The sequence below is a fragment of the Pogona vitticeps genome, chromosome 1 (assembly GCF_051106095.1).
Source record: "Pogona vitticeps strain Pit_001003342236 chromosome 1, PviZW2.1, whole genome shotgun sequence".
Taxonomy (NCBI): Eukaryota; Metazoa; Chordata; class Lepidosauria; order Squamata; family Agamidae; genus Pogona; species Pogona vitticeps.
The window spans coordinates 107,593,045-107,617,289 of NC_135783.1; the positions used below are offsets into that span (position 1 = coordinate 107,593,045).

At 42.0% G+C, this 24,245-nt stretch overlaps 1 protein-coding gene across 2 annotated transcripts in view; it reads left to right on the forward strand.

Moving 5' to 3' along the window:
• LOC110073533 (gamma-aminobutyric acid receptor subunit rho-2) overlaps positions 1-24,245 on the forward strand; it is a 56,458-nt gene that overhangs the window by 8,620 nt on the left and 23,593 nt on the right. For both annotated transcript variants that reach the window (XM_072998826.2, XM_020783248.3), the window contains exons 2-5: positions 2,772-2,878; positions 11,796-11,863; positions 18,767-18,990; positions 21,638-21,720. In XM_072998826.2, coding sequence (XP_072854927.1) covers positions 2,772-2,878; positions 11,796-11,863; positions 18,767-18,990; positions 21,638-21,720 — 482 coding nt within the window. The remainder of the gene's footprint in view (positions 1-2,771; positions 2,879-11,795; positions 11,864-18,766; positions 18,991-21,637; positions 21,721-24,245) is intronic.

The following is a 24,245-nucleotide window of genomic DNA, read 5'->3' on the forward strand; positions in this document are numbered from 1 at the left end:
CCCTCCCACCACCAGAATGTGGGCCCTGATCACTTACCTCAAATTGAATTCAGCCCTTCACTTAAAAAAAAGTCCTGTCTGTTCCCTTTAGGGAAACAGGAAAATAAATATTATTTCTAAAAATTGTAACCGTAATGGTAGATGAACAAATGGGTTCTAGATCAAATCAAACCTGAACTATCTCTGGAAGCAAAAATGGTGAAACTGTCATACTTTGGGCACATCATAAGAAGGCAAGGTTTTCTGGAAAACACAATAGTGCCGGGAAAGGTGGGAGGGAGAAGGAAAAGAGACCAAATACGAGATGGAAATACTTCCTAGAAGAGCCCACTGCAAGAGCAGAGCAGGACAGGCATTTTTGAAATCGCTCATTCATAGAATTGCCGTGAGTTGAAGGTGACCTGACAGCACGTTACAACAATAGTGGTAGCTAACTGCTTTGTGTGACCTTGGAATTGTAACTGCAGCTGAACGTATCAACTGTGTGTTAAGCATCTCACCCTGTACCTCTTAACTTAGCCAACTGGGTTAAAATGTAGTGATAGAAGGTGCTGTACCTCCAAGCAGTGTTAATGAAAGGCTATCAGTCCAGTTGACATCAGTATATGGAACATTCTGGAGCACCATCTCGTTCTTTACCTCAACAAGCAAAACGTTTTTGTTCCAGCCCTGTTCTAAGGACACAAGGCCAGAGCAATCGATAATGCAAAGAAGCAATATGAAGTTTCCTCTGTGGCTTATACACGTCTCATTGCTAGGGCAAAGGGCTTTACTCTGATCCTGCCTCCTAAATCAATGTGGGGCAATAACGATTGGAAGACTAGATGGTTTTCCTCTCAGCTAACTGGCTAGCTAACCGATCTCTAACTGCACCATAATTAAAGTTTTACAAACTTGTACACGAAGACAGTTGTGTACATAGATTCACGTAAGTTCTGCACTGATACCTTCAAAGTCAGGCATGATTGTGAAGTGTTTGAATGTGAACTGTGGACATGATTGTGAAGCATTTGCACATAATATCTCCTTTCGGACAATATAATGTGGATGGAGGCACATTTCGATGTGCAAAGAAAGTTGGATATGGACAGGTCTCAAGGTATTCAGTGGAGAAGCTGTTGAAGAAGGATGCTGGTAAACTGATCTTTGTTGCACCCTGTGCAGCACCGTATGCAACAATATAAATATTGTTTATATTTAAGGAACAAGCATTCCAATCTGTGTGTTATCCCCCATTGGCATCACTGGAAAGTGTGTCTATGTGGTGGGTATACATACTCAAAAGTATACATGCATTTGAACAAATTATAACTGGATGCAAATGTACAATGTATTGGTTGAGTGAACTGATGATTTTATGCCAGTCACGAAATTTTTTCTCAACATCAGCACTGGCTATTTTTGTTCATTCCTTTATACTGTGGCTTGTTTATTGTGTTGTGGTCTTTATCAAGCCATAGATACCAAGTCCATCTCCTGTGACAGTTCAGAAAAGATCCAAAAGAGACCTTCTGATCCATCATATTGATCCAAGATGCTGTCCTTTATCTATGGTCCTTGAGCCCATCAGCAGTCTTTTGAGATAGTACCTTTGAATACAAACTACTTATCTTGAAGCATAGATGTAGTGTACAAGCTTCAATCATATAGTTGATTTGCAGAATGGACTATTGGAATGGAATGCTGATTGAAGTCTGTGTGCGGAGCAGACAATATTCAGTTAGGGTTAAACCTGTGTGCAAGGGAAGATACATGTACACCTATCCTTAGGACACCATTCAAGACCTTATTTCTGAGTAAGTAATTTCTCTATAGAGTGATTATCCATACTGCACAGATACTGTATAGCATTTTGAAACCACTTTAAGAGACATCTTCCCCCCCCCCCCATAATTTGTCATTTGGTGAGGTATCTAGATTTCTCACTGAAATAGCTTCAGTGCACTGTCCTTAAATACCATAGATAATTCTAAATATGTCATCATGCTACAAATCTCAGGAATCCTTCAAATGGAGCCACTAAAGAGGTATCAGACTGATAATAGTACAGATACATTCATGCAGCGGTATTGCGAGATTTCTTCTCCTGGTGCACATTTGATTCTGTTCCTTTGTTCTCTTGCCTTTCCACAGACTATGAAAGACATATATTGTTGTCTCTGCTGAAACAAGGAACTAGCATGTTGTCACAGAAAATTTTAGCCATCCAGTATGACACTTCAGATATACTGGATAGCAGTCATTTGGAACATTGCTAGAATCTGTGGAATGAATCTCCTGTAAACATTACAATAGCTGATGGCAATCCATTTCATTGGAATGATCTAACAGTTCCTACACAGAAATTAGAAAAAAAAACTTTCTGACAGCTATAATCCACAAAAGGTCCTGTGTTTCAGCTCATGCTCACACTCATGCAGAACAGTGTGGGGTGGTAGAAGCCAGCACAGGAGATGCTATATAAACTCCTGTGACAAGTGTGGGGTTTTACAGTGCCACATTGTCCCTGTTTTTCTCAAATGACTTCCTCACATCCCCTGAGTAATATGCTACAACCACAGAACAAGCTGATAGAAAGATGCATTTCCAGTTCCACAACAGCTGTGTGGCTGAATGGCTACACAGCATTCATTTGTTCTGAAGTATAATTTCCATGTTTTCTTTCATTTGTACAGCTTTCCACAGGAAAAGCTCAGTTTTCAGGATTTGTTTATCTAGTCTGGTGTTTCAAGTCTAGAAGTTACAGCTGATACTCTTGTTTTCTGTTTTAGTCACATATATAAAAAAAACCATGACATGACCAAAACAAGGACAGGAAAAAGTGAACAGCTTCTGAGGGTAGATGACCATGATTTTAGCATGAGACCTGCCTTTGGAGGTAAGAAATTTGTTCTTTTCCAACTCTTTGGGGAACTGTTCAGAATAGACTTTTTAAATCAGGCATTTTCTTACTCAAGGTCCAATGGTACAACCTCAGTTGATTTGTGGAATTATTCTGTGGCACTGGAAAAAGAATACATTTATCTTTCTGATATTCCAGGAGCACATTGAAAGTACTGCTTTCTCAGAGGGAAGAACCAGAAGTCATAGGTAAACTGTAATTAGAAAGCACGTTATTGTTGGAGTGTCATGATAGAGGCAGTCTCATGTTTGAGAAACCAAGAATCCTGCAGATAATACAGTACATGTTAATTTACAAGTTCTTGAAACTAAGGGTGAGACTACACAGCAGAAAACATCCACATGGATCCACTGTGAAATTGCACCTGGAAAGTCAGGTTTCTTGGGTGAATTTGCTTTAGATTTCCACACAGGAGTCAGGAGAAAGAGAGGAGGAAATTAGTCATCATCCCTTGGTTTACAGATTGTTAAGGCAGCTTCTCCTATAGCTCTCCAGATCTGTAGGAGGCATGGCTACAGCAGAATTACCTTGACAAGCTGCAAAGGAGTGTTGGTTAGCAATTTCTTCCTCCCCTCTCTCTGCCTTTTTCTTTTTCTTTTCTCCTAGGTATCCTAATGTAAGTTTGTTGCAGTACTGTACTATTATTTTTTAAAAGGAAGGAAGGAAGGAGTTGCATTATTAGCAAACATTCAAAGTCCCCTTAATGGTCTCTTAAGATAATTGAAGGGAACTAATGCCCATGAGAATGCCTCTTTGAATCCTCTCTCCCTACCCAGTTGACTACCAGCACCCCTATCCATTCTTTTCTGCATCAGCTCAAGTGATCACACCACCCGAACAATCAGAATGCATTCACTAGCCTAAAAAAGTAGAAGCCCCAGCAGCAGAGAGAGAGAGAGAAAAAAATCTGCTGGGAAGGGAATGTCTGAGCTGATTCTCAGTGACTTATGTACTCAACGGAAAATAATTTGAATCACTATCCCAACACCAGTTTCTGACATTATTTCCTAATGTAGTTACTCCTCCAAGTGACAGTCACATATGATTAACTGTAAGTTTTTCCTCTTCTGATTCATGGCCTATCTATGACGTCTGTTTCTGCTCTCATTATCAAACCCTCCTTCAGTTCACCTCATTTTCCAAATGATCTTTTTAAAATTGAGAATTGTATTTGCAATAAGACAGAAGGTCACAAAGATCCTCCTTGTGCACAATGTCTCATTAAACACATCATCTTAGAACTGCAGATCTGGAAGGGACCCAATGGATCATTGAGTCCAGCCCCTGACAAGGAGGCTCAGTGGGGAATCGAACTCCCAACTTCTGGCTCCACAGCCAGATACCTAAACCACTGAGCTATCCAGAAGTTCTGAAAATGAAATATTTATTCACATACATCTGTCTTCTCATGTGGGACATTAAAACACTGGCACATTTTTAAACACTGAGTGTTAAAATTCCTTTAAAACCACAACACAAAGGAAGTATACATGGGAAGCCCCCCATGTAGGTGGTAGAGCATTTTCCTGTCATCATAGGAGAGTACATTCGCCTTGACCCTTTCAGAGTCATCTCAGCACCAATGACCTTGGTGGGGCTAACAGATGTTCAGGTATTATTTACTACTAATATTAATATTTAAAGGTTATATAAATGTTTCAGTTGGACTCCTTTCCTCCAAATATCATTGTATGAATTTCATCTAGGACATCTCTTTTTAAAAAAAGGGGGAGGGGGGAGTCCATGAATAAGCAGCTTTAGCTGATACTTAAAATAGCAATATCTTTTCCCTTAAAGAACAGCCTAATGCCTCCTGTGGTACAGTTTATACGTCTCTCCCTCCCACCCACACCCATTTTCATAACAGATCATTTCTCCTGGGCAGCTTTTAATCAAGACACATTAAGGCTAAACAAATAAATGGGCCCAATTCAATTACTGCTAGCGAGTTTTTATTGGAGAGAATATACCAATAAAGCAGGCTGGATAGCTCAATGAATTAAGTGTATGACTACGGAGCCAGAGGTTGGGAGCTCGATTCCCTCCTGTGCCTCCTGTGAGAAAAACAAGCCTGCGTAGCCTTGGGCAAGCTGCACAGTCTCGGGGTGCTCCTCAGATGAAGAGAATAGTTCACTACTTCTGAGTACTTTATACTTCAAAAACCTTGGAAAGGGTTGCCGTAAGTAAGAATTGACTTGATGGCACATGATGATGATGATGATGATGATGATGATGATGATGATGATGATGATGATGATGATGATGATGATGATATACCAATAACTCATAAAGAAAAAGGTAAAGGTAAAGGTTCCCCTTGACGATTTTTGTCCAGTCGTGTTCGACTCTAGGGGGCGGTGCTCATCCCCGTTTCCAAGCCATAGAGCCAGCGTTGTTTTTTTTTTGTCCGAAGACAATCTTCCCTGGTCACATGGCCAGTGCGACTTAGACACGGAACGCTGCTACCTTCCCACCGAGGTGGTCCCTATTTATCTACTCGCATTTGCATGCTTTCAAACCGCTAGGTTGGCGGGAGCTGGGACAAGCGACGGGCGCTCACTCCATCGCGTGGATTCAATCTTACGACTGCTGGTCTTCTGACCCTGCAGCACAGGCTTCTGCGGTTTAGCCCACAGCACCACCATGTCCCTTCATAAAGAAAAAGCACCCTATTATTTGCTTTTAAATATACTGTGTAGCCACTGGCTATTTTCAGGCTTTGGGAGGCTTTCTCATGCTCTGATTAAGCTCATTCTGGAACTTGAAAATGTTACTCTTTTGGATTACATCTCCCAGAATACCCATTCAGCAAACCCAGAAGCTACCTCCTGGTGTGGACATCCTGCTTGAGTGTCTCAAATATGGGGGAAATCATGAGTGGCAGACAAATGCTGCTTCCTGGCTGTACCCCATAAAGTAGAGGACAGAAGCTCAAGACAGTTGTAGAAGTCACACAAGAGCCAAGCTACCTGTTCCAGAAGATTTAAGTCACATATTTCCCTCCTTGTAATGAAGACTTGGGGAGGACCAAATCACAAAAAAGGACACACAAGAGGTTATTTTTGTGTTCAAATTGCCCCTTAAACTGTTTTCCCACCTGCATAGGTATGAATACAAAGAAGCCTGTGTTTTTGCAGAAGAAAAGGTAGGATGAGGGAGAAGAGTTTGATCAGAAAAACAGCAGACAGGAAAAGCAGCTACACAAATTGGCAGCCCAACAAGTCTGCACTTCACTAAAAGAAACATAGAATTAAACAACCTTTTGAGAGACCCTCATATAATGTGCAGGCTGTGGAATGTCTGAATGTTGGACATTTTACTCTCAGGATCAGATATGCGCTTTGCTTGAGATTGCAGAGGGCTACTATCAGCCGCGGTACCAGAGGGGGAAGAGGGAACCTTTTTGGGTGGGTGGCCTGCAACTCTCAAAACACCTCAGCCAGAATGGGCATTAGGGAGTTGGGGGCCAGAAAAGCAATAATCCTTCTCTCCTTAGTAGGCACATCAGAAATTGCATCAAAACTTTGATTTGACATATGTTGTAAGACAGAGGTGATTAAAACTTATGAGATAAACATAGGGTTTCTAACCTTGTGTTTTCCTCATAAGGCAAATGTGAAGTCAGGAGGCAACTGGAGGAGAGCATCTATGAATAAGAGCATGTGCCTGAAGTCTTCCTTGCCCCTTCAAAGGCTCTACACCTCACTTTATTATCACTTCCCCAACCCCAGTTTTGGTAGGTAAGCCTGGTTGAGGTGAAAGTCAATTTTTAGAGGTAGAAATTTACAGAATATCTTCAGGCATAGGAGAGGCAGAGTGTGCTGCCTGTTGAATCAATCCTCCAAATACCTACCTCTCCTGGTCCCAGTTCCTGCTTTCTGGTTATCTTTGCAGGTTTGGCATCTGTAGGGATAATACATAGTTTTGCACTGCAGTGGTGATGTTAGTTTTCAAACTTCACTGAAGTTGTAACTGGCATCACAACATTCAGTGTAGGGTTTATTGCTTGCATTCATTTAAAGAAGATATTTTATTTGCTGTGGTATTTTTTCTAGACTGACCTTTGTTCTCCCTGACCACATGGGCTGAGGGGACAGGAGTTTAGCTTTAAATGAATGCGAGCAGTAGCTCTAAGCCCTTTTCTTGAAGAGGAAGCTGAGGCAGGTCAGCTGTGTTTGGGAAGACATTTTATTTGGTGTGGTATTTTTTTTAGGCTGACCTTTGCTCTCCCTGACCGCATGGTCTGAGGGGGCAGGGGTTTAGCTTTAAATGAAAGTGAGCAGAAACGTTCATTTAAAGCAAAATTTTCTGATTCTATTTTTGACTCTAATTTGGTAAATAATGAAGCCAAATAGCATTGCATACACTTGGGGAGCAGGAAAGTTTTAGGGGTTGGATCATACTTCCACATTATTAGAGAGCAGGCCAGGTGTGGGGCTTGTCAGCCTTTGAAGGCAGCGCATCTAAGAGAAGGAAAACTCTGATTTCAAACCTCCACTGCCTTGTGGCTATATCCACTGATGGAAAAGGCTTCAGGAGTTAACCTCAAGGCAAAATCTGGAGCCGGAGTCCTGGAGGCAGTTCATGTCATTCTGTCAGCTCCTGTGACATCGCTGGAACCAGTTGTATTGGCTCTTGCCTTTTCATTGGACTATTTCAGCGACATGGAGAGGGGAGATTTGCTGCTTGGGTAACAGCCTATCCTCCATACTATTTTACCCAGGCTTCGTGCTCTGGACACATCAGCTTTGTATACAGTGTCGAAACAACACGGGAAGTAGCAGTTACCATTTATAAGTCTTTGTTTGATTGGCATAGAGCATGACGCCAGGGGCTTCCGATGGTGGGAGAGGTCATTGCACCTCACTAGATAGCTACCGCCCACCTTAAGCTGAGCAGTCCCCAGCCAGTAAGGTGCTACCTTGCCATGGTCTGTTAACCTCATGGGGTGTGTGGAGTTTAGGGTGAAAGCCAACAAGCAGATCGATAACCCTGCACCATACAACAATCATAAGAAAACCTCTGCCCTAAAGTTGGGCACCTGGAATGTTCAGACAATGACCCCTGGCTTTTCTGACAACGGCTTTTCTGACAACCTGCAGGAAATAGATGACAAACGCAAGAGAGCTGTCATTGACATGGAACTGAGTAGACTGCAGATGGACCTTGCTGCCCTGCAAGAGACGAGATTGCCAGACTCAGGATCTGTCAAAGAAAAACCTTCTCATTCTTCTGGCAGGGAAAACCATTGAATGAGACCAAGGAATATGGTGTTGGCCTTGCAGTCAGAAATAGTCTGCTGAGATCCATTGTTCCACTTACTGTGGGGAGTGAAAGAATCCTATCTCTGCAGCACCATTCACGAATGGGACTGGTCACCCTCATTAGTGCATATGCACCAACACTGTCGTCCACAATAGAAGTCAAAGACAAATTCTGTGATGATCTGGCAGCCACTATCAAAAAAGTCCCTGAGAGCCACTATTCATTCTCGGAAACTTTAACGCTAGAGTTGGTGCTGATCACAATTCTTGGCCCTCCTGTCTAGGGCATTTTGGCATTGGGAAGATGAACAAAAATGGCCAACACTTGCTGGAGTTTTGCTGTTATTATGGTCTTTGTGTCAGTAACACGTTCTTTAATACGAAGCTTCAACACAGAGTCTCTTGGAGACATCCAAGATCCAAGCATTGGGATCAGCTTGATTTGATCCTCAATAGACATTCTAGCCTTCCTAGTATTACAATCACACACAGTTACCAGAGTGCTGATTGCAATACTGATCTCCCTGGTGTGTAGTAGAGTAAAACTGTGAACAAAGAGATTGCATCACATGAAAAAGGAAGACGACGTATTGACATCAGCAAGACTCACGATCAAAGAAAAGTGGAGGAATTTGCCCAAGCACTTGAGGAAACCCTTCCAGGCCCGGCTGATGCAAATACCTCAACAGATGGGAAACCTTGACGTCTGAGCGTTCATCACGGCCTCTCTCAATTTGAAGAGACACTTGTCCAGCAGGCCGAGGCAAAGAGGCAGTCCCGAAAGCAGCAAAATCAGGGAGCTGGACAGGGAACAGATTGTATTTGTCTTCAGTGCGGAAGGGATTGTCACTCTCGAATCGGCCTTCTCAGCCACACTCGACGCTGTTCCGTGTCCTCCATACAGAGCACGTTACCATAGTCTCTCGAGACTAAAGGATATCTAATCTAATCTAAGGGCATAAATCGACTGAAATTTACACAGGCGTTGATGTAATGTTGTAACTTTGAGTGCCAAACAGTGCCCTAACTGAATTGTTACTAACCAGCCAGGTTGTGTGGTTTTGCAAACTTATTAATGAGCAGCTATTTGCCACTCCAGAATTACATTGGTGAAAATCTTTAATTGGAGTCTAGCCTATAGCTATAAAATAGAGATGGGCCCAAACCAGAAGACACACACGCACACAAACAAACAAACAAACAAACAAACAAACAAACAAACAAACAAACAAACAAACAAACAAACAAACAAACAAACAAACAAACAAACAGGGCTGGCTTGTGATTTGGTTCTTGGTTCACTTTGGGGATCCCATTTTACCAAAATGAAACAAAGCACTGAACTTTTTCCCCCTCAGTGCTTCAGCAATACGGGATGCTTGCCCCCTCTCTCCCCCCCTCCCGTCACCTCCCTACCTTGTCTTGATAAGCCGTTACTGATGCCTCTGCTGCCGCCATCCTGAAGCGGCAGGCCTGGCTTCTTCTGTGGGAGCTGGGCCTCTGCTGCCTGTTGCTCAGTTGCCAGGCAGGCACATACACACAGACAGCAGGCTAGCTTTCAGTGTCTGCTGCCTCTCAGGATGGTGCGCGTGGCAGCGGCTTAAAGACAAAGTAGAGAAGCAACTGGGGCAGTGGGAGGGAAAGGGGTGAGTGGTTGGTTCCACCCTCGCGGTCACAAACCCAAAGAACAAACTTAACCACGAACCAACACAAACCATTGGTATTCTGGTTCATGCCCATCTCTACTATAAAACTTCAAAATCAGAAATGCCTTTGTGTAAAGTCACGTCTGGACTGCATTCTCACAGATTATTAATTCGTTGACATTTAATGTGTTCTAGAATCCAATCAAAAATGCTGCAAATGTAGCTCACGAAATGACAGGATTAGATCCACAGTGGCCTGGAGCCAACAGGCAGGTGCAGCAGAAGCTCTCCGCAAAGCCTTGCCAACATGACTTAATCCTCACCTACAGAACCTCTGGCCAGACCTCACCCTTTCCCAGTGGATCCAGCCATCCATGCTGATCTGCTGGGATAACAATGCTGGGCACACAAACAAAAATCCAGGTTGAAATCAGTTCCTGTCGGTTCATCCTCGGTTTTATTTTGGAGAGGAACTACAAAGACAGACCTAACTAATTTAGGGGCCCTCCTCTTCCTTCCTGTGTAAAACTACAGCCCATAAGTGGAGAGCAGTTGATATTCCAGTGGGGAAAAAGGAAGGGATATGTCTGCAGTGTGTCAGAGGCAACTGTGGATAAGGGTGTTGGAAAATACCATTCGATCACCTGCTTATCCCTGCAATGTGTTTCAACTTTAATACTAGTAAAACATCAGTTGTTCATGAGAAGATGCATGTCTATCTTTATTCAATGCACTATATAGGAAGACGTTATTTGTAAATAATAGACTTTGAAACAGCATCCATTAATAAATGCCTCCAATGTATGCAAGGTAAAACAGTTCATAGGGCACCATCCAGGCACATCTTGATGGAATCTGTTTGTCCAGTAGCAAGAACAAACTACAGATGTCATTGTGAACAAAAGTAAAAGCAACCATAAAAATGAATATCCTGGATTGATGGATTAGCATATATGCATGTGTTATATTCTTGTATCTTTGTCTTGAGAATTGAAGGAGAAAGATGGGGCATCAGACTGAGAGCCTATCTTAGTCAACCATTCTGTTCCCTCAGAAGGCAATCGGAGGCCCGTAGGAAGCTCTCAAATGGAATATGAGTGCAAGGGCTGAAATGTCCTTTAAAAAAAGAGCACAAAATGGATGGACAGAAACAGAAAGAGAAATCAGCCACGAGAGCACCTCCTGCACACACTTTCTGATCTGCAGATATTAATTGTCCTTTATGTCTCTGAGACCTGTACACAGGCCATTCTGCAGAAATGGTGCCCCCTAGGGATCTCTGGACAGCTACTTCGAAGGCTGTTGTTGTCCTCTTTTTTCAGTCCTCCATTTCCCGTACCCATGAGCACTGCTTGCTTGTTTTTGCTCCTCTGTTAGGGATGATGGAGAATTTGGCTAACCATCAGGAGAAAGCTCTTTCCCCTCCCTCCTCCTTTTCTGTAGCTGTATATAGTTTAGCTGGACAGAGAGACAGGATTAAAAATCTAGCAGCTTCCTAATGACCCTAAAGGATTAGCGAGATCAAAAATCTCTTGACATCTTTCTGTGACTCATCACCAGATGCTTAATTCAACAGTATGGTCAGTACTCAGGATAACCTCTGAAAAAAACACAAACAGGGGATGAAGGTAGTGCTTGAAGAAATGAAATAACAGTGTACAGGGTGTATAATTTGTTTCAGATCTGTATAAATAATGAATGCTACACATTCCACTGAGCATTTACATTACTATTAATATAGTTAACCTCCATAAATATCAGTAGAATTTAATAATATAATCCTTTCCTCGTGCTAAAGCACGAGGAGTACATAAGCTGTACAGGATGTCGGGATGCAAAGAGATAAAGGTCAAGGGGATACTGCTGAAAGTACTGACACACATTTCCTGAGAAATGTTATATGTGTTTTTCTTCATGCAATAAATAAAAGCCAAGGGTGTTAAAAAGGTCAAGGTTTCATCTTGTCGTCTTGCTCTCCCATAGGCCCTGCTATTCCTGTTGGGGTGGATGTACAGGTCGAAAGCTTGGACAGCATTTCTGAAGTCGATATGGTATGCAACCTTGGGATTAAACTTTGATTATTTTCATCTGCTTTGGTTTCAGATTAAAGCACGGCCGTCCACTGTTAACATGTAATGATTTCATGCATATGTTGAATCTTTTCAGCCTAGGACAAACTTAATTCCTGATGGTGGTTTTAATTTGATTTCACATGATACCATGCTTCACTGTTTTTATGCTTTTTCTTGGCTTTATATTTTACTGTCCTTGGTCCTTTTTTTAAAATTATGCAGTTGTTTTACTATATATTTTAATAAGCTGTACATCAGCCAGACAACTCTAGCTATTTAGTTCAATTTAAAATAAGTGCAAGATCAATAGATAGATGGGGGAAGATTTTAAGAAGAATAGCACTAAGGGCGAATAGTTAAAGATCTCTTTGTTATCAGTGTTATATCAATCTTCTTCTCAGTATTCTATCAATATAACATTTATGTGTTTACTTATTTAAAATATTGTTATCTTGCCTTTCTTCTTTAAAAAGACGCAATGTGGCTTTGTTGTTCTTCTTGTTTAGTCCTTAAGACGTATGACCCCAGGGACCAGAGCACACCAGGCCCTCCTGTTTTCCACTGCCTCCTGGAGTTTGGTCAAAGTCATGTTGGTAGCTTTAATGATACTGCCCAGCCATCTCATCCTCTGTTGTCCCCTTCTCCTCTTGCCCTCACACTTTCCCAACATCAGCGTCTTTTCCAGGGAGTCTTCTCTTCTCATGAGATGGCCAAAATATTGGAACCTTGGCTTCAGGATCTGTCATTCCAGTGAGCACTCAGGGTTGATTTCCTTCAGCAAGGTGATGTCTCTGCTTTTTAAGATGCTGTTGAGATTTGTCATTGCTTTCCTCCCAAGAGCAGGCGTCTTTTAATTTCATGGCTGCTGTTACCATCTGTAGTGATTATGGAGGCCAAGAAAGTAAAATCTGTCACTGCCTCCATATCTTCCTCTTCTATTTGCCAGGAGGTGATGCGACCAGTGGCTATAATCTTAGTTTCCTTGATGTTGAGCTTCAGACCATTTTTTTCCACTCTCCTACTTCACCCTCACTAAGAGGTTCTTTAATTCCTCCTCCCTTTCTGCCATCAGAGTGATATCATCTGCATATCTGAGGTTGTTGATATTTCTTAAATTCCGGCTTGGGATTCCTCTAGCCCGGCCTTTCAAATGATGTATTCTGCATGTAAATAAAATAAACAGGGAGACAATATATAGCCTTGTTGTACTCCTTTCCCAATTTTGAACCAATCAGTTGTTCCATATCCAGTTCTAACTCTTGCTTCCTGTCCCACATATAGATTCCTCAGGAGATAGATTAGGTGGTCAGGCACTCCCATTTCTTTAAGGACTTGCCATAGTTTGCTGCGGTCCACATAGTCAAAGTCTTTTGCATAGTCAATGAAGCAGAAGTAGATATTTTTCTGGAACTCTTTGGCTTTCTCCATAATCCAGTGCATGCTAGCAATTTGGTCTCTAGTTCCTCTGCCCCTTTGAAATCCAGTTTGTACTTCTGGGAGTTCTCGGTCCACATACTGCTGAAGCCTACCTTGGAGGATTTTGAGCACAATCTTGCTAGTGTGTGAAATGAGTGGAATTGTATGGTAGTTGGAGCATTCTTTGACAATGCCCTTCTTTGGGATTGGGATGTAGACTTATTTTTTCCAGTCCTCTGGCCACTGCTGAGTTTTCCAAACTTGCCGGCATATTGGGTTTAGCACCCAAACAGTATCATCTTTTAAGATTTTAAATGCAGTGGTGCCCCGCTTGACGAAGATAATCCGTTCCAGCAAATGCGTTAATGCGTTCCAATGGGCGAAATACCTCATCGTCCAGCGAAGATCCTCCATAGGGTAGCCATTTTCCAGTGCCTGTAAAGCGAAAAATCAGTCCTTAAAACAGCGGGGGGCCATTTTGCACAGCGGGCAGCCATGTTGAAACCCGACAATCAGCTGTTTTTAGATCGTCGTAAAGCGAAAAATCAGGGAACTGATCATCGTCAAGCGTTTTTTTTTCCTATTTTAACATTGTTTTGCAATCACAAAAGTGATTGCAAAAACATCGTCATGAAGCGGATTCGTCATGGAGCGGGGTAAACGTTAAGCGGGGCACCACTGTAGTTCCACCGGAATGCCATCACCTCCACTGGCCTTGTTGTTAGCCATGCTTTCTAAGGCCCACTTGACTTCACTCTCCAGGATGTCTGGCTCAAGGTCAGCAACCATGCTATCTGGGTTGTCCAGGGCATCCAAATCTTTCTGGTATAATTCCTCTGTGTATTCTTGTCACCTCTTCTTGATTTCTGCTTCTGTAAGGTCCCTACCATTTTTGTCCTTTATCATGTCCATCTTTGCACAAAATTCCTTTAATAGCTCCAATTTTCTTGAACAGATCTCTGGTTTTTCACTTTCTATTATTTCCCTCTATTTCTTTGCACTGTTCATTTAAGAATGCCCTCTTGTCTCTCCTTGCTATTCTTTGAACGTCTCCATTTAATTTTTTTTAACTATCCCTATCTCTCTTGCATTCTGTTTCCCTTTTCTTCTCTGCTATTTGTTAGGCTTCGTTGGAGAGCCACTTTGCTTTCCTGCATTTCCTTTTTTTGGGGGATGTTTTTTGTTGCTGCCTCCTGTACAATGTTACAAGCCTACATCCTTAGTTCTTCATGCACTCTGTCCACCAAATCTAGTTCCTTAAATCTGTTCTTCACTTCCACTGTGTATTCAGTATTGCCCATCTGGTGATGTCCATGTGTAGAGTCGCCTCTTATGTTGTTGTAAAACAGTGTTTGTGATGACCAGCTTGTTCTCTTGACAAAACTCTATTAGCCTTTGCCCTGCTTCGTTTTGAACTCCGAGGCCAAATTTACCTGTTGTTCCTTTTATCTCTTGACTCCCTACTTTAGCATTCCAATGCCCTAGAATGAGAAGAACATCTTCCTTAGGTGTCAGTTCTAGAAGGTGTTGTACGTCTTCATAGAATTCGTCAGTTTCAGTCTCTTCAGCATCGGTGGTTGGTGCATAAACTTGGATTACTGTGATGTTGAAAGGTCTGCCTTGGATTTGTATTGAAATCATTCTGTCATTTTTGAGATTGTATCCCAATAAGCTTTTCCCACTCTTTTGTTGACTATGAGGGCTACTCCATTTCTTTTACGGGCTTCTTGCCCACAATAGTAGATATGATAACTGCCTGAATTGAATTTGCCCTTTCCCATCCATTTTAGTTCACTGACGCCCAGGATGTCAATATTAATTCTTTCCATCTCCTGTTTGACGACAAGGTTCATAGATCTTATATTCCAGGTTCCTATGCAGTATTTTTCTTTGCAGCATCGGACTTTCCTTTCACTTCCAGGCACATCTGCAGCTGAGCATTCTTTTGGCTTTGGCCCAACCATTTCATTAGCTCTGGAGGTACTTGTACTTGTCCTCCGCTCTTCCTCAGTAGCATGGTGGATGCTTCCCGACCTGAGAGGCTCATCTTCCAGCATCATGTCTTTTAGCCTTTTGTTTCTGTCCATGGAGTTTTCTTGGCAAAGATACTGGAATGGCTCGCCAGTTCCTGCTCCAGGTGGATCGCGTTTAGTCGGAACTCTCCACTATGACCTGTCCATCTTGGGTGTCCATGCACGGCATAGCCCATAACTTCTCTGAATAACTCAAGCCCCTTTGCCACAACAAGGCAGCAATCCACGAAAGGGCCAAGGTGGTTTAAAATACAATATTTAAAGCTAAAAACAGTAAGTATATAAATTTTTTAAAGGTTCAAACAAATACCGCACTAAAAGATGGTAAACAAAGCGACACCAAAAACATATTCAATGCAATAAGGCACAACTATCCACTTAAAACCCAACTCATGCAGGGTAAAGGGTAAAGCTTGCCTGAAGAGAAAGGTGTTCACCTGCTTGTGGAAGGACAGCAAAGAAGGGACCAGCCTGGCTTCCTGTCAGAGTGAATTCCAAAGTTTAGAGCAGGAAGAGGGAATGCCTTCTCCTGTGTCCACACCAAACACACCTGTGAAGGTCGTGGGGCCGACAGAAAGAATCCTAGCACCTGAGCAGGCACATAAACAGAGAGACACTCCTTGAGATAGCTTGGAGCCAAACTGTTTAGGGTTTTATAGTCTAGAACCAGCACTTTGAATTGTGCTTGGAAATGGATCAGCAGCCAGTGGTGCTAACCCCTCAGCACCAGCTCACCCTATTTTTTGAGTTGGCATATGGAATACTAAATTGGGCTGTTGCACAATATCTGTTGTACCTGTGCAGCAATAATAGATGAGCTATGATATATCTATATAATAGATATATAGAGATAGATCTGAGATTCTGCAAACAAAAAGTTATAAAGGAACTGATCAGATCAGATTTACAACATGACACTACTGAAGGGAAAATCCCAGCTGACTCCTTTTTTTCATCAGCTGTCCACTTCTCACCCAAACACAAACCAATTGTTAAGCCTGTTTTTCAACAAGTGTGCATGATAGTGAGCACAAGAAGTCTCCTGTGGACCATCTTGACTGCTGCCATTGGTGTTGGCAACATTCAGGCAGCCATTTGCTATGTGAAGTTTGGTGCCCTTTTTCCTGCTGGCAATGTGGGCATGATATTATGCAGCAATATTGGGCCATTTCCTGGCTTTTTGAATCATGGGTGCAGAAGCACAACATCCCATATTCATAAACTAGAGGTTTTTCAAGGAATGAATTTTATTTCTGATAAACACATATATTTAGGTTTGTCTGTGACGCTTTTCCATAGTTTTTATCTCTCTCCATCCCAGCACTCACTCAGACACTATTTAGATATTTAGATATATTAATTTCACAATTGCATTTGTCCAGTTATTACAGTTGAATGAACAATATTTTTGGTCTTAGAAATATTGGACAGATAAACTGTTTAATTATTAGTAAGAGGGAAAGAATCTCACAGTTGCAGTTTATATGGCTTGCCTACCAGAAGACTCTACCAAATACCTAAGAACTGATGTTACTAAGATGTCATAATGAAGGATCTCAGTTGAGGCTTTGGGGGAGATAGCTGTGAGGTACAAGTAATCCAGTTATTTAAGCTGGAATGTAAGTAGTTTCTGTGTAAAGTTCTCCATTTCTATCCCTTACTATTTTGGAGATCTTACTTCAAGCCCAACGACACCATTAAGTACCTTGGGATTTGCTCCCTTTATAAAACAGGTGAAGTCAAAGTAATTTTTCCTGCCCATATGATGCAAAGGCTGAATTGAATCCATCCAGCCCTTTTCGCTTGCAGACTGGCTTTTTCCTCTCCTGCCTAGAGACTTCTACTTTTTTTCTTGCCAGAAGGATTTGAAAGGCTTTTTCCTGTGCAGATGGGAAGGGGGCTTTATCTGTAAAGAAGGGGGCGGGAAGAGTGGAAGAAGCGCTACCCAGGAGAATAGAGCAAGCGGGGGGGGCAGTAAAAGAGAGAGGGGAGTGGTGTGTATGTGTGTGTCGTTGTGTGTGATGGGAAAAGGGGGGGGCAAAAAGGGGGCAAGGAGAGCATACACACAAGCAGCACCGGTACTCACCTCTCTCCACAAAGCCTTTGCTCTTCTAAGCTGCCATTTCTTTAAAAAAAAAAACAATCCACTCTCCCAGTCCTGTTTATTCATTCATTTATTTTTTTAACAGCTTCATGAATTCTCCCTGGAAAGGTAAGATAGGGAAGGGACTGGGAGGAAGGAAAGCCTCTTAAGGCAGTTGTTTTGAACTGCACCACCTATAGGTGCTTCAAGTGGAGCCTCAAGTAGAAAGCTTTTTCCTCCTTTGTTTCTGTGGCCGTTTACAGTATATCTGAAAGAACTGAATGCCCCAGTGCGACTTTGCAGTGAGAGAAGGTGAGTTAATTCACATTTCCCTCACTGTGTAGTCACAGCCTTACTCACCCCCTTCTCTCAAACTACTTGGCTCACAATAATCATGTGCCAACAAGTCAATTCTCACTTATGATGACCCTTTCCAGGGTTTTCTAGGTACACTCATAAATGGTTTACTTTTCCCTTCTTCTGAGGCAATTCTGGGATTGTGGTTCATACCTAGGGGAAAAGGACCTGACACGCTTTACAGAAGAGCTGACCAAATGCCCATGATTAGCTGCTACCAAAGATGGGCACAGACCTCGATTTGGAGATTCATGCCAGTTCATACATAATGCCGCACATTCTCTTTCCCGGCTGGATCCCCGCTATCCTTCTCCTCTTTGGCTGTTCAACCAAGTCTCTGGCAGGAGCATGGGCTTCCCAGCCCTGCCTCCTTGGCTGGGAGGCAGGACAGCCACACCAGTGCTCCTGCCGAGGATTGGTTGAACAAAGAGAAGGAGGAGAGAATTGAACTCTGGCTAGCGCGTGGGTCATTAGGGGAAGTGGCAGTGGTGGAAGTGAACACATGGCGCCTGTGGTACTGCACATACAAACTGGCACAAACTTCTGAACCAAGATTTATGCCCATTTCTTGCTGCTACTGAAATTTAATTGTCTGCTGGCTCACTTAAATTTCTGGGGCAGCCAATTTCAGATATAACCGTACCAGATAGTTACAAGCTGGGCAATCAGTAGCATTCATACACATTTACAGTATATGTTTCTAGCTCTTACCATTTCAAGATTTTAGTGGGACAAACGAGCAAACTTTGGGATATACCCTATTGAGGTGTTTATGTCAGGACAATTTTATGGATAAACCTACCCAGTTATTTAAGTTTGAACTTCAATATGTAAAATCTTGTAAAATTCCATATTTCTAGTTCTGATAGCTTCATGGATCTATTGGGACACACAAGCTTTCAGAAATCTTTATACGTTTCTGTGGATTTTAATTATTTTTTCACTGGTTTAGGGAATATAATTGTAACACGTATTTTCACCTCCCTTGTGTAGGACTTTACGATGACACTATATCTGAGGCATTACTGGAAGGATGAGCGGCTGTCCTTTCCCAGTCATACGAACAAGAGCATGACATTTGATGGGAGGCTGGTAAAGAAGATCTGGGTGCCAGATGTTTTTTTTGTTCACTCCAAAAGGTCCTTCATTCATGACACAACCACTGATAACATCATGTTACGGGTGTTCCCGGACGGCCATGTGCTGTATAGTATGAGGTGAATTTATAACTACACAATGTGAATATTGTGTGAGTGTCTGTCTTTCAGTGTTCCAGTTCCTATCAATGCTGTGTCTTCATGGTGAATATTGTTTTTGCACACACACAAAATCTGAGTGTGGAAAAGACTGTTATTCCTACACATCAGCATTAGATTTTCTTTGGTAACATTGATTAGCTTAAGTTAACTTATCAATTCATGAAATAGCTAAATGTAAAATATTGTTTTAAATTAGTAATAAATAGCCACAACAAATTTAAAGAACTAGCAACCAGCTGTTACCCAAAAAGTAATGTTGTTGACATTTAACCATTTTCAGAACAAATTTTTAAAATCTTGTTGAACAAATTCAGGGTAAGAATGCCAATGTTAATGTTTTTGCCCCAGAAACTGACAAAAATGTGCCATTAACTGCTTCTAGACTAATGCCTCTTACTTCTGCTAATCAAAAGACATTGTGGAGCAACTCAAGCTTTCTCTCCTTAAACTCAAGTTTTCCCTCTACTAAAAAGAGAGGGAAGGAGAGGTAGCAGGAAAACATGGGACAAAGAGAAAGCAATGTATTTGTAGAACTCTCTCTGTGAAGCAGCATCATGTAAAAACCTCATTTGGAAGCACTCATTCCACTACCTTCTCCAGTTACTTGCGCTTTTTGTATAGTTCAAGGTTCTTGTCTGGAAGCTGCACTTCTGTTACAGTGGACCCTCGACTTACAGATGGCTCCACTTACAGACTTTTCAAGTTACAGACTTCTCTGGCAGCAAAATTTAGGTTCGACTTGCAGCCAGAGAATCGACCTACAGACCGGGAAAAAAAACAAAATGGCACAAAAATGGCCGGTTATGGATTAATCGGTTTTCAATACATTGTAGGTCAATGGAGCCTCGACCTACAGACTTTTCGACCTGCAGCCACTGTTCCAATAAAGATTAATTCAATAAGTTGAGGGTCCACTTGTATAAGGATATCATGTCTCTGAAGCACTGAACTTGCAATAATTTCTCAGGAGAAATATGCTTCCTCCATGTAGCATTTTGGTTATTTTGATGTATTTTGCCACATGGTGGAAAATGGTCAGTCACATGGTGGATGAGGCTGGATGTGCATAGATTGGATATTTACCTTCCCATATAATATTGTTAATAGTGACTGATAAAATTGCCTTCTTAGGTTTCACCTCTATAGCTATACCATATTCACTGTTGCCTTGAGATGGGGCACACACCCTTTCTATGGTCCACATATCTTTCATCCTTTCCAAGGGTGAGCTTGTGGAGAGTAATTTCCTGGCTGGACACCCCCCCTCCTCTCCCCACTGTCAATAAGAAACTTTCCCCACCCACTTCCAACCTTGGGAGCAGCTGCGTACAGTATTTCTAAAAATCTTCAGTACCAATTTTTCATGCAATGCTTAAAATTTTGGTTTGCAGGTACACTCATCCATCCTCATCCATCATTCAAGTTAAAAAGCCAGGAGCAAGCCAAGCTTACTCAGTGGCTGCCAGAAATGCTGTGAGACATGGCCTTCTGATTTATATGCTTTCCCTTCAACTCACTAGTCTGCAGTGTTAGCTTCCATTAAGTCATGTATTTGACCATGGAGTCACCCTCTCATTCAGACTTGCTGCCCACCCAAAAATGAATACCTGTTGATGTCTTCCTATATTTTCTTGAAGGTGGTATCATCTTTCAGACCAACCACAAAGGTCCCAGGAGTATGCAAAAGTGCAAGTAACTATGGAAGCTTTCAAGAGAACAGTCTCTTTATCAGGTGAGATGTAAAAAGGACACAGGATGGAAGGAAGGGAAAGGGAATGTAGGGAAGGCTGGATCTTACGTCCTTATTTTCTGCACATTATCATTACAGAGAACCATACAAAAACACTGTTGCAGGCAAAGAGCTGTTCTCATCAGCTGACAAGGGTTGTAGATTCCACGTGGTATAGATTCACCCAGAACTGGGATCTTATAAACATCTGGCCCACCATCTTGAGTCCACTGTAAATGCAGTGAACAGTTTACACTTGCAGAGATTAGCCAAATCTCTGCAGAGATCTTTACAAGATATGTAAAGCTGCACAACTTGGCTGCATTTACTTCTCTTTTCCCGCCATAATCTGTCTTTTAAAACGGACTCCAGTATGGACAGTATACCAGATGCCTTGTGTCTCTCTGTTTCCCTCTGGCCAGCAAGCCTGTGGGCCCAGACAAAATGGATACAGCTTGTAATTCAACAGCAGAGACGTAAGATGGAGAGACAAATATTTCTAACTTACCAGCTCTGAGTAATTCTATGGGCTACGAACACCCAGCTCTTTATCTGCAGTAATGGTTCTGCATTAAATGCAGATAACAAGGATTTAAGACCCAACTCTCTCTTCTTGGTTTTTTTCTCCCATCCTGCTTACTCTTTAGCAACTCTCCTGATGAGACAACATGGTTTTTCAAAAGCTTGCACAGTTGTTTGTGCTTTCGCACACTTTTTTGGTGCCTTTTTGATTGGCCTAGTAGAAGGTATCTCATTAGCATGTGCCATGGAATTTGTTCTATGTCAACATGGCTATCCTTTAATTTTTATTTTCTCTGTGTCTGTGATTCAGTCTAATTTTTGTATAGTTTAAACTGAATTTTTTTTAATTTCTAGGATCACAGTGACCGCAATGTGCAACATGGACTTCAGCCGATTCCCATTAGATTCACAGACTTGTACTCTGGAGCTTGAAAGCTGTAGGTGCATTCATACTTCCATCCACAGGGTTCTTCTTGATGTCTGCTAATTAAGTGCTTGGACTCATGTGAAAGAGACCATGTGATCCATGATATGTGGTCATAACCATGTACCATAAGTCAATCATTGTAATCATTTAGGAGTCAGATCAAGGGAAGGGCCATCCATGCTTGGGCAACTTTCACAATCTCTCATCATCAACAATGCTGGTGAGGGCCATATTGATTTGTACTCCAAAAATGCCTCAGGGGCCAAACTTGCCCACTTATTCTGGAAACTCTGAGAGATTAGATATACAAAAATGAGTTACAGTAGTTGCCATATTGTGCCACTGCTCAAAACTGATGAGATCCAAAAACATGTTAGAGGGAAAAGGATAGACCCTGCCATTTTATAATTCTTTGTCTCCCTTAATGAGGAGTTGAAAATCCCTCAAGGTTAGATTAGGTAAAGGTTCCCCTTGACATTTAGTCCAGTCATGTCTGACTCTAGGGTGTGGTGCTCATCCCCATTTCAAAGCTATAGAGCCAGCGTTTGTCCCAAGACAGTTTCTGTGGTCATGTGGCCAGCGCGACTAGACACGGAATGCTGTTAACCTTCCCACCATGGTGGTACCTATTTATCTACTTGCATTTTTACATGCTTTCAAATTGCTAGGTTGGCAGGAGCTGGGACAAGCGACAGGAGCTCACTCTGTCACGTGGATTCAATCTTACAACCGCTGGTCTTTGACCTTGCAGCACACAGGCTTCTGCGGTTTAACCTGCAGCGCCACTACGTCCCCAAGGTTAGAATAGATTAGCAAATTTTCTGTTCTTCTTCATTGACTGTCACTTTCAGGAAGAGAAGGAACAAAACACAATGACACCAGATCACTGTTTTTGCTAACTACCCATTACCAAAGACATGTACAGTAGATTTGTTACACTTGGGTCATTTGGGTTTTATGTGGCCAAATTTTGCATGGAGTTTTCTTCAGGGTTCTGATATTTATGTGCACTTAATGCTACCATCCCTTATTCATATATCCTATCTGTATTACAGAATTCTAGCAGTTTGATTCTTCTTTAACTCTCATCGCTCCATCCAATGGAATACTGTGATTTGCTATTTAATGAAGCACTTAGAATTCTCTGCCAGAGAGTTCTTGTGCCCTTCCCTGAACTTCAGGACAGAGTGCTAGACATTTCACAGTTCTGCACATCCCTTCAGATGAAGCTATGGCAAGTAAATTGAAATCAGACTGCCATAACACTGTAATTATATTTAAAAAAAACCTAAACAGCTTGGGCCCAAGCTATCTCAAGGACCATATCTCCCTTTATGAGGTGTTAAGACCACCAGGAGAGGCCTTTCTCTCGATCCTGCCACCTTCACAGGTGCATTTGGCAGAGACACGGGAAACGGCTTTCTCTGTTACTGCTCACAGATTTTAGAACTCCCTCCCACAGGAGGCTAGGTTGGCTCCATCTTCGCTGTCCTTCCACAAGCAGGCGAAGGCCTTTCTCTTCAGGCAAGCTTTCCCTTAGTGACGGGTTGCCTGAGTGGGATTTGCTACATATATTGCTGTACTATACTGCTTTGTATGTGTTTTGGTGTTGCTTTTGTTTACCATTTTTAGGTTGATATTTGTTTGACCCTTTCAGTATTGTATACTCACTGTTGTTAGCTTTACATAATATATTTTAATAATGTAAGCTGCCTCAGGTCCTTTCTAAGGAGAAAGGCAGGATAAAAATACTTTAAATAAAATAAAACAAATAAATAGTGTAGAGACACTCAATCTGCCTGTGCAGAGGAGGGTAGTCGTTGCAGAACATTTTTTGGGTTGACATGGCCCCCTGCTCCAATCCACAAATGTCCCCATACCTAATTGTGTCCCTACTTATCCAGATATGCCTACAGACTCCTTGGAGTTTTGCTCTTTGCCTCTAGGAGCATCTTGTTTTGCAAGAACATAATACATTCAGAAGGTAAGTTGAAAGCACTGAAAGGTAGCCTTTATTGCCTTTGGATTACGTCTTCCAGAATCTAGGAATGCTGGGAGTTCCTGCCCTAAACAATCACTTTTACAAGCTCCAGTGGGGAAAGTATGACCAGATGTACTGATGAATCATGTGATTGGTTCCATTTCCCTTTTGCCCTCCAGTCAGGGCTTCCCTGTAGTAGTAGTAGTGAGGATCAATTGTAAAATGGCAGCATATGGAGAATACAGACTAGAACGGGCTTTTCTTGTTTAGGCTAATTAACACTGACTATAGGAGATTTTCATTTTTCCTTACGATCCATATGTCCTCTGGGAAAATCAGCCAATTAGTTGACCAAATGAATGATAGCTACAGGGCTTTGTCAGTGATAAAATCTTCTTCATTTACTCATTGCCTGTAATATGCATCTACCTAGAATTTATGAGATCAGAAGACTAAACTTATATCTTAGCACAAATATCAACCACTGCTGGCTTTTCTCTCAGGCATTCTTCCTTGTGTGGAGCAGGCCAAATCACTGGATTTTGTCGTTTATT